We start from the raw sequence: 15,700 nt of genomic DNA on the forward strand, positions 1-15,700 counted from the left end.
ATCCACCCAACAGCCCAACCAAATATGACAAGAATATGTTCCACTCAACAACAAAAAAATTTCAATTATATTATAAAAAAAAGAGTTATTATCTCTTTAATATCTTGAAGAAACTGTCTTTATTATGACAGTATTTTTGAGACGAGGAGATTGAATCTTTAAGATTATAATTGATGTATAAGATGATTGATATGATAAAATAATAATTATTTTGCATTATATTTGATTTATATCTAAAAAAATAAAATTATAAAAAAGATTAATCGATCTTTTAATATACAATGATTTAATCTTTTTAAAGCGAAAATATTTATTTTTAATTTATGAAATTAAATTTGTATTCTATCATACTCTTAAAAATTATATCAATAATTTAAATTGTATTAATTTAAAAAAAAATAATTTTAATTAATAAATAAATTATCTTATAATAATCTTTGCATATATAAAATATAAGATAAGATGAAATTATTTAATTTAATCTTATTCATAATATTATTTTATTTTATTCTATCATAATCTTGTATACTAAATACATTAAAACAAGACAATATTGTAAGAATTTCTTCAAAAATGAAATCAGACTTCATCTTCCACAGGAGCAATAACATAACTTGAAGGATACCATTAACGACAAATTTTGGTGTAGAAATGGATAAAATACAGTTGTACAAGATGAGTTGTTTCCTTCAAAGTTGTTGCCTTAAGAATACAAAATTATCATTATTATTTATATATGATATTAAATCTAAGTTATATGTAAATATTTACAAAGCGTCAAGCATTACCCACATTACAACCTGACCTGCGTGAAGAAAATGAATCATCTTTGTTTTCTTTCTTTGGAGTTTGGTCTACCAGCCAACAAATCCTAAGAAACTGGAAACCAAACAAAATCATAAGTTAAAACCTTAAAATTAACAAACATAAATATATAAAATTAACATCACTTAAACCTAAATCCATCAGAATTGCATGAACAAAGTCTAATGCTGACGAACAGTTAATGCTATGACAAGTACTCAAGGTGAAGCAGCAGTAAAAGAAGCTGAAAGATGTTGAATTTGAAGTTTTTTGAGGGGGAAAAAAGGCTCGGCAGCAGTAGTTTTGTGTATGGAAATGGATATATCTGAAGCTACAGATTAAAAGGAAAGCTTTTTCTGTGAAAGACAAGGTTTTTCTCTGAAGGTTTCTTTTTTTCCCAGATCATTTACTGTGAAATAAATCTTACCCTGGTCTCTGCCAACTAATTGAGACATTATACAATCCTAAGATATTAGCTTTCAGGAATTTTAGACAAGACAGGGAATTGGGAAACCAAACTTGATTAAAAACGATCTTAATCCAATCAAATTGGATGGGGGGAAAAACAAAGACAAGAAAAGAATTGAGAGTTGAGAATTATAGAAGCTGTTAAAACATGAACGAACCTGAGAGAACGAACAGCGAGGTGTTGAGAGAGAACATGGAAGAAGAAATTGGCTCCGTGAAGGAACACCACAATTCCCGTACACCCCAACACAAACAGCTCCACCATCATTGGAAAATCAATCAAAAGTCCCTTCTTACCAAAGAAAACAGAACACGAGAAAAACCCGAAGTACAGAAAGATAGACTTCCTTTACCAAAGACTCCGTTAAACTCTTCAAAAAAGTGAAGCACCCTTAAATGCTTGACTTGTTCTTGTGTTAATCAATAAATCATGATTATATAATCAAATAATTTAACTATTTATTGTTACTCAAAGGAGTTGTGGGTGTCGAGTGTTTTACATCCTTGTCTGTTATTGTGGACAAGAGTATAGATTCCTCCACTAACCTTCCACTTTTTTAATACACGAAAAGCAGACATGATTGGGAGCTGTGTATGACTCTTGCAAGTTGGAGATTTGACCAAGTTTTTTGGCCGCTCGATTTTGGTGGGTTGAATGGAGAACGATGCAGCTGAGGTGTAGGGGAAAAGAATTAAAGTGGAAGACAAAGCGTGGAATTTTTTGTGGCCTACTACTAAAAAAGTCGATTTGGAACCGACTTTGTTGATCCGCCTGCCAACTGCCATACTTGGTTTAGTTTTAGCCACAGCCTATGATAAATTTGTGACGGACCCGCTGCCACCAGCCACTGGTGTTGCTCTTCTGGGTTCCAGTTGGCTTTTCCTTTTTTCTTTGTTTTTTTTTTTTTTTTTTTGGGGGGTGGGGTGGTGGTTTGCAAGTGGTTCTCAGTGTACCTAAACAATAATCAATTCATACAAGATTCAGGTTTTGGCTCATATACTTGGTTAAATCTTTGTTTAATATGGCTGACTTTTTTTAATGCTAGGAGGGCCTTTGGGACATTAATTTTGAGATGTTCTAAAAATATAAATTGAAACTTAAATTTAAATTAAAAAAATATTTTTTTTGAAATAACATCATAAAAATTTCATGTTAAAATAGATAATATATTATAGATTAAATACGGATATTCATAAATGATATTAAAATAATCATAAATCAAATATGAGTTAATGTTATATCATGAAAATTATTTTTAAAATTTCGAGAAAAATCAATGTTTTATGATAGGAGTCAATTTTAGAATTTTGAAGCTTGATATGATATTGATTCTATTTATATAATTTTGTGTTGGGGACATCAAAGTTTTGAAAATTTTGTGACATCTTAATTTCACATCAAAATGTTACGAGAATTTGTTATAATATATAAATTAAAACTTGAATCAAATTTATAAATTTTTTTTTATAAGATAAAATTATAAAATTTTTAAATCAAAACAGATAATTCCTCTTAAATTAAATGCAAATTTTCATAACCCTTACTATTATGATCAAAAATACAAAATAAAATAAACTTAAAATTTAAGTCAATTTATTCATATAATTTATTTTTTAAAAAATACAAAGTATTTGAAGTTACAATCCTAAATGTAAACCCTTCCCAATGCAAAATGATTAAATTTATAGATGCAAGCAATGTTGGTAAAGAAATTAAACATGATTAAATCTGTGCTTGAGTTCATTTTGAAGATGAGAAAGTTTGAAGATGAGAAAGTGGGAGGTAGTGCACGTGCGTGAAATGGGGCAGCTATGCACCAAACCACCCTTTTTTGTTTGCATAAAAGTTTATGAGTACTGTCGGACCGACCTAACGTAGACAAAACTAGAGAGATAGAATGTCCTGACGTTTTACTTGCTATTCCATTTTTTCACTTTTGACCCTTTTTGTATCGGGTTAGATGTCAAATTGCCAAAGCTGGGGATGCGTGGTGGTTTGGAGGACTTCGTGTTGGCTTGTTGCTGAACCAATTATCAAAGTGGGAAGTAGAAACCCACGTTTTGCTTAATAGAAACTGAAACGCAGGAAAGAAATTCCTTTTTTGCATGTGGGATTAAGGTGAGTGAATAACTTTAAATGTAATGAATTCAAGCAATTCAGCAAGTTTTAGACATGTGACAAAGGTCCCGGTTTGCTTAGTAGAGTTCCTTGGTCCTGTTGGTTGCATCAAGGATTTGAAACCCAATCCTGTCTATACTAAGAATTCAAGAGAAAGTCGATGTTTTTCTTGTTGTGTAGCCTAAGTATTGGATAAGATATGGTGAGAAGTGGGAAGAAAAGAGGTTTGGTTTACCCCCATACAATCAACCCAGAAATTAGAATATCAGACGAGAGAATTGCAGGGTTTCTCCTTGTTCAATTCACTTTCTGCTGGAACCAACTACAAAGAAAAAATTGGAGCTATGCTAGAAACTAAGGTTAAAACAGCTTTACCTTTAATTGTAAGAAGCATCTCATAAATTAAAGTTAAGCTATAAACTAGAAAGGTTATTTTTACCCCAGAATATAGTGCAATTCTGGTAGAAAAGGAGCTATAAAATGATGGGGGGGTCTCATCATGAAGCAATCATGTGGTGCTTCAACATTCAGATTAGACAAGCATTGGGTCGATAAAAGTTATAAAATCATTAGAATCCTACACAGAAGTGCCTCTCACCAAGATTTTGATAACTAACTTCATTATTTTTCATTCGACTTACTGCTTTTGTTGGTCATTTAAAAGAGTTGACAACAACAGATCTTGGACAAAACCGGCTCTCCCTGTGGCTTGCCGATTCCATTTTTCCCGCTCTTCATAACTCAAACAAGGATCAAAACTGCATGAGAGAAAAAAAAAACAGAAAGTTTTTTCAAAAATTCAAGGCAGTCCACAATTCATGCAGCAGCAAAGGTTATGCCAAAGCTCCATTAGACATAGTATTCACTAGGTAAAAAAGGGACTCCTTGGATTTGTTATTAGAATCAAAGTTGCAAATTAAAAAATATACATCTTAAAGAAAAGTTAAAGGACTAGGAAAATGTAACAACGTTATTGAATATGCTCCTCCGTAGAAAAGATCTGAACCATTACCTCGATTTCCACATATGTGCTGTAGCCACATTTTTTGCAGCAATGTCTTCAACACTAGTTACAACAGATTTTGTAATTTCTTCTGCTTCAGATGCAGGGAAATTCAAAATGAGTGAAGAAAGAAATGAATCAGTAGCAGCATTAGAGACATTGGCACTGCTTGAACTATATGCACCACCCCCTAGAAGCACTTGCAGATGTGCTTCGTGGAGATCCCGGTCCAGGAGAGACAGTGCCTGACTCTTAGGAATTGCAACTCTACGTAACCTACGACATCTCTGCAGGTAATCTTTTGTTAAAGAAAACTGGTCTAACAATTCAACTTAGTAAATACAGAATCAAAGAAGCTGTACACGCATAATTTCCAAGTCAGATGAGAGAAAAACAAGTTAATGAGAAGTTCCTTTCCATTATTAAGGATATCTTGAATAAATGTCCATGTTGCAGCTTGATATGACTTAGCATGTCTCTTGCAACTTTGACAGAGCAAATTGGACAAATCTGCAACAGTAAGGTTGATGCAGTATAAGATTCTTTCATGACAAGAAAATCTCTCAATTAAAATAACATGCAAAAACTAATATGACTAGACTTGTATAAGGTGCTATCTAGTTTTGTTGGTAAAGTATCAATGGTTGTACCATTGAAATTTCTTTTCTTCCAAATCAAGCGTCCGATACATTAATACCCAAACCTTCAATCCACAAACAAGAAAAGATCCTAAAATCATCAGCAGCATCTTGGACTTGTTATAGAAAACAAGACTAGTGTGTGAAATTCTCATCATATTCTAGAAGCATCAAATCACCCTCTTTTCATAATTTTAACCAAAAAAAGGGGGATATATGGTGGTCTCATCACTTTATAATCTTATTCACCAAAACAGTAGAACCAAAGATCAAAAGAAAAAAAAATTCTAAAATGAAAAGCTTACTCAGATAGTTGCACAATTGCCTAACAAGAAAATAACAATGGCAGCAACACTGCCAGGTTCCTAACAATTTGAGCTTTCCCATAGCCCGGTCGATTGCTACTAAATATCTTTAATTTGATTATCTAAATAAAAAAAGATTACACAAAAGAAATTGTATAAGAAACTACTATTATTTTATTAGTATTCCTTTTGAACGTGCAAACAGATGCCTTACAGCAAACCAAGCAACAAATTTGCTACTAAGCTTGCCTGGGTAAGAAAGAAAAACATCAAACTTACAAGAACAACCTCGTATAAACATAACCAAAACGGAAACAAAACGATCTTTCTGTTTCTATCCATTAAACCCAAAGAAAAAAAAAACTTCCTTTTTTTATTAATAATAATATATAAAAGTGAAACTTGCTCACCGTAACTTTTGACTCGCAGGGATGCTCATTTTCGAGATGCGAACACAGAGACGAGATATCGAAATCCTCGTAACAGTACGGACATGGGAAATCGGGTCGTACCTCGTCCTCGACCTCAAAATCATGGATGCTCAAACGATCTTTATTTATTTATTGTTTACATTTCAAAACAGAAACACCAACATAAAAAATGAGATAAAAAGAAAAAAACCCAGATCAAATATTAAAATAATAATAATAGAAAAACGAACCCAAATGAGAGCTCTGATGATGATGCTGCAAATTATATTGGCGTTTGGCAGCTGCAAGACGAGATGTCCAGAAATTGGAATCCATTGAAAGACCAAAGGATGAGCTTGGCGCCTTGCCCTTGGATGTTTCTCTTCAAACTATTTACTAATTATTACTATTCACCAACAAAAATATAATCTTTAAAACAAACAGAAATATATCTATATCTGCTGAAGATGTTTTTTTTTCCTTAAAAAATTATATGTTTCAGGGTTTTGTTTGGCTTTATGGCTTTGTCAATATCAACAAGCTCTCAAGTCGAAGCAGAGAAAAAGAGAAAAGTTAAATGGGTGTTTTATTGATAATTGATGATGCATGATTTTATGATTAAAAAGTTATTTCTTTTAATTAAAAAGAAATATCTTAATATGAGAAAACTTCAACAAATGACGATTGAATTGAGGGACAAAGAAATGAGGCGGTGGTTAAGACTAAAGACCAATGGACAAGAGGTGACGTAGAGTAAATGTCCGCGTTTTCTCCTCGTTTTTTCCTCATGTTTTTTATTTAATTTTTTTTTTTATTTTATAGTTCGGGCAGAAAGCGGTGCCCATATTATTCTTATTATAAGGAGATAAAATAATACTATATATTTATATATATCAAATTATAAGTAAAAATATAATAATTATAATTAAGTATTCTATAATTAAATGATGAAATAAATTAATAAATAATAATATAATAAATTTAACATAAATTAAATTAAATTTGTATATAATAAAATTTAAATTTTAAATTTTAAAGTTTTGAATTCTTATTTTATTATTAAGTCAAAATTTTATCAAAAAATAATAGAGTTAAAATGAATGTTGTTTTTAATAAAAAATAAAATAAATATTAATTAAAGTACGAAATAATTTATTACAATAAATTTTTTATTTAAAATTTTTAAAAATTAAAATTTGATTATTAAAATTAAAAGATTGATTTGTTGGCATGTTAAGACATATATTACTAATAATTAATATTATCCAAATTAAGAAGTCAAACTAGTTCAATGGTATGTCCAAAAGTGATGAAAAGGTCTAGCGTAAGATCTTAAAGACTAGCCCGCAGAGAAAAAATGCCTTAAGTATTCGAATGTTCGAAACGACACCGGTTATCGGGGTTTCATTGTTATGAGAGAGAAACAAGAACGTTTCAATTTCTGTTCTGGCCTTCTAGGGCTTTTCCATTTCTCATTCTCTGACAAGCTCTGTGAAAAGTAAAACACCAAAAAGAAGAAAAGCAGAGAAGAGAAGAGGTTATAGCATTGGAATCAATGGCGACGACAGGCCAGCAAAAGCAACAAGAGCAAGAAGAGAAGCAAACAATAGAAAAGAGAAAGCCAGTGTTTGTGAAAGTGGATGAGCTAAAGCCAGGGACCAACGGTCACACCTTAATCGTCAAGGTCTTGTCCTCTAACATGGTCCTTCAAAAGGGTCGAGCTGCTTCTCAACATCTCCGCCAAACCCGCATCGCTGAGTGCCTTGTTGGAGACGAGACCGGCACTATTCTCTTCACTGCTCGTAATGATCAAGGTCCATTTTTTAACCCTCTTTTTTTTCCTTAAAAAAGTTTTATCCTTTGCTGATCTGATCTGAATTTCTCTCAAAACTGTACATTTTGTTTCATCCTTGATACCAAAGTTTGGATCTTTCCTTTGTTTTTCTTTTTCTTTTTCTTTTTCGCTTGTGTTAAAGATGAAATTCAGTGGCATTTTGATGATTTTTATCCTATTTTTGTTTTGTTAATGTAAGTGTGGATTTGATATGATCAAGGATCTTAGTTCTTAGCTGCCATTGAGGGTTATTTAGTATTGTGATGGTGGTTTAGTTATATGAATTGAGTTTCTTGATTTATCCTTTGATTGGTAGGATAAACCTCTAGCCGAGTGAGTTTGTTTCTTATTCTATTATTGTGATTGAATCGATTTGCCATGTATTAAGTTTTATTTCTTTTATTTATCAATTGAAACGTTATGGAAACCCTCAAGGATGTATGGTAAATTAATCAAGAACGTAATTATTGGTTGAATTGCCGTTCAAATCCTTAATTTTCTTTTCATAGTTAATCTTGGTGGCCTGTCTGTGAGATTGTTGCGCAAAGTTGCAAAAATAGTGAACTCTTTTATTTTGGTTTTTGGGTTTCCAGTGGTGACTAATCTGACACTCATTGGCAATGTTTTGAAACTGCTTTGTATTTTACTTGCAGATACCTTGGGTGCATGTATTTGATTTTCTATTTTTGTTTTGCATGAAGAAATTGAGAGAAAGACACTTCCAACCTGATAACATTTTCATGGGGTGGTGGGTTGAGAGAATAGTACAATAACAACAAATTAAGCTTTATATCTCATAACTCTGGGTTGGCTGTATGAAAGGCCAAAAAAAAAAAAAAAGAATCATGTTAGGTCGTAGTTTTGAATCTTCTTGTGCCACTCATTTCTATAAAAAACAATTTTTTTCATCTATTTCCTTAGACGTGCTAAAATGCTACTCTAAACTCCATGCAGTTTGATAATAATCATGCTTGAATCCATTTGCAGTGGACTTGATGAAGCCAGATGACACTGTGATTCTTCGAAATGCAAAGATTGATATGTTTAAGGGTTCTATGAGGCTGGCTGTCGACAAATGGGGCCGGATTGAGGTCACTGATCCTTCTAACTTTGTTGTTAAAGAAGATAACAATCTATCTCTTGTCGAGTATGAGTTGGTTAATGTAGCTGAAGAATGATAGAGACTGCGTGGACCGCAGTGACTGGATACCGAAGGAGTTCTTATGAAGTGGCCTGATGATTCTTGTTTAATCTTCATAATGCTGGTGAGATGCTATTACGGTACAATTTTCATTGTGAAAAGTGTTGGGTTTGGTATACAAATCTTGCTGATGGTTGGTCATGCTGCTTTATACTTTTAACATCTAATGGTTTAATTTAGTACTAGTTGGATATGTAGAATGCTATTTCTTTCTTGTGATCAAATTGCGTTTGGATATTAAGTGTTGATAGTAAAATCCTTCTCTATTGTGTTTTTAGTTCTTCATTGCTTTAAATACTTTATTAAGTCTCGTTTGTTCTTCTTCAAAATATTTGCTTCAAAGTGATGTCAATGGCATTAAATTGAAAGATGTACTTGCAAGTTTTCAATTGTTAAATATCCATACGTGATGCGTAACTTTTGTGTTCTGGTTTTATTTGGGCGGTGAAAAGGACCAGGCTGGGCAATCTCATTTCATTCCTTAATGATATGGGATTCTTTCTCACATGTAACCACCCCAACAATATATGTCATATATATCAAGATGTTCTCAATTTATGGTTTTACTTTGAAATTATTAAAAGTTCATGAAAGTTTTGGGAACAGAAATTGCATTTCATATTTGTATCGAAGATTAATTTGATTGATGTGGCAAAAGGCTGCAATGTTCAAGATTGGACTGCAAAAGGGTTCGTATTCAAATAATTGGGGCAAGCCTTCTTTAAGCTCAAGTGTAGTGTTCCATGAGTTTATTGTGATCTGAATAAAAAATATTAGTAAAATGTATTTCATAGATTTATTGTAGCAATCTGGGCAGAAAATATTACATAGGATGATACATGGATTTATTTTGTATGCAATAAGAAAGATTGACAGGATGAAAGCTGCTAAAGTTGCTTGGTTGGTTTACTAGGTAGAAAATTAATGCTACTCGGAATAAAGCAGTTAGCGGATTTTAGTAAGAATTAAGTCATCCATGGGGATACAACAACTACAAGTCTACCTGCAAAATTTATTCACTAAAGCATGCTATCCATGACAACCTGTGTGAAAATTGACGAAGGAAACGTCGAACTTCCATTATTTAAGGGTAAGGACCAGGAAGAAGAAACATTAAACTTGGTGATAACTGGTATTTAACTTGTAAGAATAAAAAATGATTGGATACCTACTTCCGGATGCTCACAGAACAAATGTTACATAACGTCGGATTTTCACATTCGACCAGGGAGAATAAATGCATCGAGTCCTACAAGGTATGATAGAAATTTTCATAGACATGAACAGATCATCGCATCCCAAACACAATCATCCATCTACAGTACAAGAAAATGGGTGCACGGTATTAGAAATGCATAACGATTTTATCCACACAAAACAATATCAACACACAATGAGAGAATTAGAACAGAGAACACAACTAGAACCTATTTAGGCATGGTCCACAGGTGTGCTGATCCTAAACCCAAATTAAAAGATAATGGACATGACCAAAGGAAGCAGAAGCTACAACACTGGGAAGGTTACAGGTTCAAAATTTAGGATATAGAACAGGACAAGAGTGGAAGCCTATATCATTAACAAATTATCAATTTCCAAGAACTTCAATATCCTGGAATTAAAATTCCTCTGGAAACTACAAACTAGTCAACATGAGCATGAAATTCAATTTTTCATAACAAAATTTAATATGAACACTGTTTCTTCCCTTACAGCCCTCAAATATTCAGAATGGTTCAAATTAAAGGCAACATACATTAATAAAAATAACAAAATATCATCATCATCATCATCTTATCTAATGTTTCAATCACAAAACCTTCAAAAGCACCTATTTATGATTTAATTCCTTCCAACTTGTGGACGAATAAGAATGTTACTCATCACCATGTTAAATTTAAAAAAGCATCTAAAGACCCTACTATGAAGCTTTATTCCACCACCTTGTCTTAGAGTGCATTTATCAAAAACTTTGCCTGAACTTTCCGACATTCATCATACATCATCATTGCAATCTGAGTGAAATAACAAATAATTATTGGTCTTATATCCTTATACTGCCATGAATATGAATGTAAAAAGGTTTAGTTCAAGTTAAGTTGCAAAACTTATTAACAGCCAAATAAGACTATCAGCTCAAATATGCACAAGCAAAACGCCTATCAACTGAAAAGAAGTGTCAGATTTCATGCATTTATTCTTTTTACAATTACAACTAAATTGCATCATTGAGAGCCATTTGACCCTTTTCGATCCATAAAGTATGTAAACAATTAAGCAAGTCTAAACATTCAGAAAACAATCTAACACAAAGACAAACTACATAACAAGGTTCCACTTTCAGGAGTTTAACAGTAACTTCACGATCAATCAGCTTACTTATTTAAAAAATATTTGAAAAAGATTTCATCAATCATCTCTAGAGCCATGAAATTACAGGACATAGCATTTGACCTTGTCTTTTTTACATTAATTCAGAAAGATGATCTCCTCAATTAAACTACTGAAGAAAAATTCAGTAGCAGTTCCAACAAATTTAACAATGAAAAACTCATACAAGCCTCTCCCTCTCTGTGCTTATCCTTCATCTAGTCTTGTCTTGCCCTACAAAAGGAGAAGAAAACTTACATTCTTTCATTTATTTACAAGACAGGAGAATAGATTACCTATCCAAAAAAGAGAAGGGGAAAAAGAGGTGAAAAAAGGGCATACAATATGCAGCATTTGGCTACTGTTTTTTGAGTGGTTTATGCACGTCTAAAACACTTATTGTGGGACAGTTATGGTTAACAAAGACAGTCTACTTTCTGTCATAAATTCTTGTTTCTAATACATATTTAGGAGTATATAATTTTCCTTCTTGGTATTTAACTGCCAATATCTTTTCTGGTTACAAGATAAGTAATAAAGAATGAACATAACACGAAACATTCAAGTTTATCATTTGTTAAACCACAGAGTTTAGGTTTAGGAACCCTTAAACATTTTGAATTTTCCCACATAAAATGACACCATTTCAACTCTAAGGACCAAATATGGTTTCCTTTGATTTTGCTTCTGCAACTAAGGACCAAATCCTTCTCAGTAGGAACCATGATTCGATGAAGCATTTTATCTCAATTCAACTTTCATTCAATCATTAAAAACCCAACTCTCTAAAGGCAGCTAAAAGTTAGAAACTTAAAAATGCTTGAAACCCAAAATATGAAACAGATCAACATGAGAAAAGAGTGTATAGAAATACCTTCAGGGGTCCAACCGGCGCTTCGGCGAGAGACGGAAAGCATCGAAGTCAGCAAAGCCGAAGCAGTTGCTGTGTGATACGGAAGCATCGTTTCCACACAGCAGCTCAGCTCCACCGGTGACCTTCTTCAAATTCATTCAAAACTATATATTGTTATTATTAATTTATCCTCTGAACAATTAAGAGAGAGGGATTCATATCCATTACCTGAAAATGCGAGACGAGAGCGGGTTTTGCTTGGAGATCCGAAAGGGTGAGCAGGCCGGTCGCAGCATGGGCTTGGGTGCGGAGGCGACTCTGGTCGCTGCGGTCGCTCGCGAAGCGGCAGAGCGGAGGACGGACCTGGCGGCGGACATTTTTGGTGGCGAAGAATTTGGAGGGTTTCGTGTTTTTGTGAGGGTTTTAGGCTTTCGAGGGGTTTTGCATTTGCATTTGCATTTGGAAGTGGTGTTTTTCTGTGTATGCACTCGTATGGAAAAGCCATTGGTTCTTTCACATCTTTACTGACACGTGGACGTTTGATCTTAACTTGCCTTATTTATTAGCCTTAACTTGATATTTGATTAGTATTTATTTATTTTTTATACTGCTAAAATTGTGTTGATTCAAAGTAATAAAGCCATGCTATCTAATTTTCCCTTGTAAAGTATTAATTTTAAAATTTTACTTTTATTTTTTTGAAATATTAAACATTTTAATTTTGAATTTCTCATGAATCTAAGAGAGAAAAATGTAAAGATAACAATTATGTGGTTAGAGCTTAATTAAGCAATTAATTTTTGATTTTTTTATAAATATGTTTGAATAAAAAAAGTCAAAATAAAAAAATAAAAATAAGTATAAATACTAAAATTTGAATATTGATTTTTTGATACAATCTAACCAAATTTATTATTTCAAATTTGTTTTACATTGGGCTTTTGGAATACTTGGGAGTGCCAAACCATTAATTCACTAAATCATTTTATTTGGCTCTAATAAATTATATACCTTAGAATTAAGTCATGCATAAAGAAGTTAATTATTCCATGGATAATCTGACACATTATTAAAATTATCATTATGGGTTCGAAAGAATTTAAATAGATAATATCTTTTTTAAACAAATACGTAACAAAATAAAAAGATTTAAAAATAAATTAAAAATTAAAAAAAAAAGTCAAGCGTAAACAAAATCTTGTAATAAAAAATTGCTAAAAAAAAGGAAGTTAAAGCTAACCTACTATTACTAAGTTGATTATGCTGTGTGAATAAAAAAGTCCCATAAAGATAAAATAGGTAAGGTTACAATTTAATGGCTAATTTCTGAAAACACAGCAGAAAAGAATTTGGCAGAGGTCAAAGAAAGTTTTATTCTGATTTGTATGCCATGCCATTGAAGTACTGTTTCTTCAACCTCAAACATCCAATTGCTTTGACTTGCTCCTGTTTCTGCTCATCTTTACTAGAGCGCCTTGTATCAGAGGAATGCAAATTCCCTGAGACATGTCTGTGCTTTGTCCTCTAGAGACATCCTTGCAGGCGCCTGTTACAGGTGGCCTATTGCTCTCTTCAGTGCGGATTGTGTTTTGAAAGTAGAGTGATGATCCTCTGTCATGTGGTCTGAATCCAATTAACATCCCCAGAGAAACGCTGTTATCTTGGAAAAATGATGCTGAGGACTGGCCCATGCGCAAATGGAAGAAACATGTTGGCAAGTATTTTTGGTTAATGCATGAATTACATAACTTGTAATTGTGTCTGATCATTGTGCGGAACGTGAATGCAGAGCGAGTTAATGGAGGAAGAAAAGGTTTCTTGGAATTACCTGGGTGTCAAGGTTGGAGGAAGAAAATGAGGAAAAACTGCTTGAGGGAATGTGCAATGAGTATGGTTCATTAACAGCTGGAGATGCAGCCTGTAATCTCTCTTGCAACCGAAGCCTCATGCTCATTATCTGTAACCCAAGTGGCCAGCCCTTGGACATCTCATGATTCTGGGAACAGCCATCAATTGAAAATATACCATTCATTCTCAATACATAGCAAACTGATCAGCAGCTCAGAATCTATATCCAAACAAACCAGTTTCAAAAGCAGTTACTGAAATTAAAGCAATTTTGATTCTCATAGGCGAGATTGGAGATAGGTCCATCCTGCAGGAAATGTCTCTACTGGTAGTGGATAACATGTATAGAAAGAGATTTTGTGTTGAGACTGTCGGTGGAATCACAGATCAGTAAATTTCTAGTGCTAACCAGATAAGGCTACTGAGATGAAATCCTGACTGAAATTCCTATTTAAGCATCAAAATTTAGAGCATACCCCAATGGCCGTTTTCTGTAAGATTGAAATCAAAGACTACCCATGAATCACAATGAGAATAAAGTCATGATAACACTTTATTAGTAAGAAAGTACTCAAAAAGCTTTCAAATTTAGATTCTTCTGTCCATCTCTCTAGTACACAGCAAAAATTGGACTCCCCACTAAGCCAGTAATCGTGGTTACTTTTAGTCTATTACTGCAACATCGGTAACATTCAGCTTAACCAGAGGCCAAAATCTTTCCAACCAAAAAGGAAATTATGAGCAAGAAAATAAGGAAAAGAAAGGAGTATCCGATAAGTTAAAGCAACAGAAACCCAGAAACAGTTTCTTAATTGCCAGAAGATCAAAACAATCAGAACATAAATTCATGAAAAAGTTTACATGCATGATCAACAGAACCAATAGAACAAGAATTAAAAAAAAAAAAGAAGACTGATTATTACCTCAGTGGCCATAGCTTGAGCTCCTAGAACAAGAAACAAATGAAATGAAATGGGCGGTGGATAAATCAAAATGATCACAAAAATGTTGGCACAGGTATACAAAATCCCTGTAACTGTTAAAGTATAAGAAATTGTTTAATGGAGAGGGTCAATAAACGCCTTGGCTTGGCTTGGCTCATCTGGGAGATTCTTCCTCAAACACGGAACAATAAATGGGATGGGTCCCAGGGAAGGGAGTTCAATTTTGCAAATCACATGAAAGAGCAGATTTCAAAATCAAATTTTATAATCATTATCTTAACGTCAGATAATCACAACTAACAACAGTTTAACCTTTAATTTACCGCCATACTTCAAAAATCTGATTATGGTCCATGGACGAACAATAATGATCAGAAGTGTCCAAGATGATGAACTTCTTGTTTATCAAAATTTTTATGTAATATTAGGTACTATTAATAAAAAAAGGTTATTTCAAACAGATAGTAGTAATTTAGTACTAATAAAAAAAAGAGGTGAGCTCAACTCTGTTTCTGATAGGTGATCACTGAAACAAAATGGGTACTGAGGATCTTGTACACATCAAGAAAATCAATGCTGTTAGGCTCCTATCCTAGTATTTCCTTATGGTGTTTTTCATATCTTAATTTCTTTCCTTTCAAGAGGAGAGAAATGGGTTGTTTTAATATGTCGCGAGGTTCACATAAATGGAGTAATCATGTTATCCAGACAGGCTAGGAAACAAAAGAAAATGGGATTCTTGTTGGCTTGTCTATTCACAACTCAGTCATTTTCTATTTGATTTAAATTAGTGTTCAATATTTTTTCTATAACATTTTTTTTATGTAAAAAAACACTGCTATACAAATAATCTACAGAAATTGAGAATTTTTGGGCAATGACAACTTGGGATTGGACCCATGT

The 15,700-nt window shown here is 32.9% G+C and overlaps 4 protein-coding genes and 1 long non-coding RNA gene across 14 annotated transcripts; 1 reads left to right on the plus strand and 4 right to left on the minus strand.

Moving 5' to 3' along the window:
• Nucleotides 1–553: 553 nt before the first annotated feature.
• LOC149510623 (uncharacterized) lies at nt 554–1,679 on the minus strand. Its single transcript, XR_016335090.1, has 2 exons — nt 1,431–1,679; nt 554–879 (listed from the first exon to the last, which is right to left on the minus strand). It is a non-coding gene; the product is annotated as an uncharacterized LOC149510623 (long non-coding RNA).
• Nucleotides 1,680–3,739: 2,060 nt separating this feature from the next.
• On the minus strand, nt 3,740–6,402 carry LOC111280908 (protein DEHYDRATION-INDUCED 19-like). The gene is made up of 5 exons (XM_022868443.2): nt 5,999–6,402; nt 5,748–5,887; nt 4,827–4,904; nt 4,404–4,687; nt 3,740–4,149 (listed from the first exon to the last, which is right to left on the minus strand). The coding sequence occupies exons 1-5, from the start codon at nt 6,081–6,083 to the stop codon at nt 4,029–4,031; spliced, it is 708 nt and encodes a 235-aa protein (XP_022724178.2). The 5' UTR covers nt 6,084–6,402; the 3' UTR covers nt 3,740–4,028.
• A 749-nt stretch (nt 6,403–7,151) lies between these two features.
• On the plus strand, nt 7,152–9,059 carry LOC111280468 (uncharacterized protein At4g28440-like). Its single transcript, XM_022867896.2, has 2 exons — nt 7,152–7,561; nt 8,569–9,059. The coding sequence occupies exons 1-2, from the start codon at nt 7,303–7,305 to the stop codon at nt 8,757–8,759; spliced, it is 450 nt and encodes a 149-aa protein (XP_022723631.2). The 5' UTR covers nt 7,152–7,302; the 3' UTR covers nt 8,760–9,059.
• Nucleotides 9,060–9,719: 660 nt separating this feature from the next.
• LOC111280469 (protein NUCLEAR FUSION DEFECTIVE 6, mitochondrial-like) lies at nt 9,720–12,493 on the minus strand. Of its 8 annotated transcripts, none has more exons than XM_022867898.2 (3): nt 12,234–12,493; nt 12,027–12,148; nt 9,720–10,031 (listed from the first exon to the last, which is right to left on the minus strand). In XM_022867898.2, the coding sequence occupies exons 1-3, from the start codon at nt 12,380–12,382 to the stop codon at nt 9,997–9,999; spliced, it is 306 nt and encodes a 101-aa protein (XP_022723633.1). In that variant the 5' UTR covers nt 12,383–12,493; the 3' UTR covers nt 9,720–9,996. The 8 variants fall into 8 exon arrangements, with proteins under 8 accessions (XP_022723633.1, XP_089613036.1, XP_022723632.1 ...); XM_089756910.1 differs by having other exon boundaries at nt 9,720–10,098; nt 12,234–12,490; XM_022867897.2 differs by having other exon boundaries at nt 12,027–12,151; nt 12,234–12,489.
• Nucleotides 12,494–13,234: 741 nt separating this feature from the next.
• LOC111280467 (uncharacterized) lies at nt 13,235–15,401 on the minus strand. 3 transcript variants are annotated; one of them, XM_089757146.1, is made up of 3 exons: nt 14,777–15,401; nt 13,834–14,073; nt 13,235–13,687 (listed from the first exon to the last, which is right to left on the minus strand). In XM_089757146.1, the coding sequence occupies exons 2-3, from the start codon at nt 14,035–14,037 to the stop codon at nt 13,424–13,426; spliced, it is 468 nt and encodes a 155-aa protein (XP_089613272.1). In that variant the 5' UTR covers nt 14,038–14,073; nt 14,777–15,401; the 3' UTR covers nt 13,235–13,423. The 3 variants fall into 3 exon arrangements, with proteins under 3 accessions (XP_089613272.1, XP_022723630.1, XP_022723626.1); XM_022867895.2 differs by having other exon boundaries at nt 13,834–14,001; nt 14,777–15,392; XM_022867891.2 differs by lacking the exon at nt 14,777–15,401 and having other exon boundaries at nt 13,834–14,753.
• Nucleotides 15,402–15,700: the final 299 nt, after the last annotated feature.

Source organism: Durio zibethinus, chromosome 28, assembly GCF_047325235.1.
Source record: "Durio zibethinus cultivar Kanyao isolate XHJ-2024 chromosome 28, ASM4732523v1, whole genome shotgun sequence".
Taxonomy (NCBI): Eukaryota; Viridiplantae; Streptophyta; class Magnoliopsida; order Malvales; family Malvaceae; genus Durio; species Durio zibethinus.

Bases quoted from the DNA above. Each gene is read 5' to 3' on its own strand.
- LOC111280908 (XM_022868443.2), bottom strand. From the start codon at position 6,083: ATGGATTCCAATTTCTGGACATCTCGTCTTGCAGCTGCCAAACGCCAA. The intron at 4,905-5,747 runs GTGAGCAAGTTT...TTACTGTTGCAG, and splicing joins CCTGCGAGTCAAAAGTTACG to ATTTGTCCAATTTGCTCTGT. The intron at 4,688-4,826 runs ATATCCTTAATA...ACAAAAGATTAC, and splicing joins AACATGGACATTTATTCAAG to CTGCAGAGATGTCGTAGGTT.
- LOC111280468 (XM_022867896.2), top strand. From the start codon at position 7,303: ATGGCGACGACAGGCCAGCAAAAGCAACAAGAGCAAGAAGAGAAGCAA. The intron at 7,562-8,568 runs GTCCATTTTTTA...ATCCATTTGCAG, and splicing joins CACTGCTCGTAATGATCAAG to TGGACTTGATGAAGCCAGAT.
- LOC111280469 (XM_022867897.2), bottom strand. From the start codon at position 12,382: ATGTCCGCCGCCAGGTCCGTCCTCCGCTCTGCCGCTTCGCGAGCGACC. The intron at 12,152-12,233 runs GTAATGGATATG...ATGAATTTGAAG, and splicing joins CTCTCGTCTCGCATTTTCAG to AAGGTCACCGGTGGAGCTGA. The intron at 10,032-12,026 runs GTATTTCTATAC...CATACCTTGTAG, and splicing joins CGCCGGTTGGACCCCTGAAG to GACTCGATGCATTTATTCTC.
- LOC111280467 (XM_089757146.1), bottom strand. From the start codon at position 14,037: ATGAATGGTATATTTTCAATTGATGGCTGTTCCCAGAATCATGAGATG. The intron at 13,688-13,833 runs GTAATTCCAAGA...CGCATGGGCCAG, and splicing joins CCTCCAACCTTGACACCCAG to TCCTCAGCATCATTTTTCCA.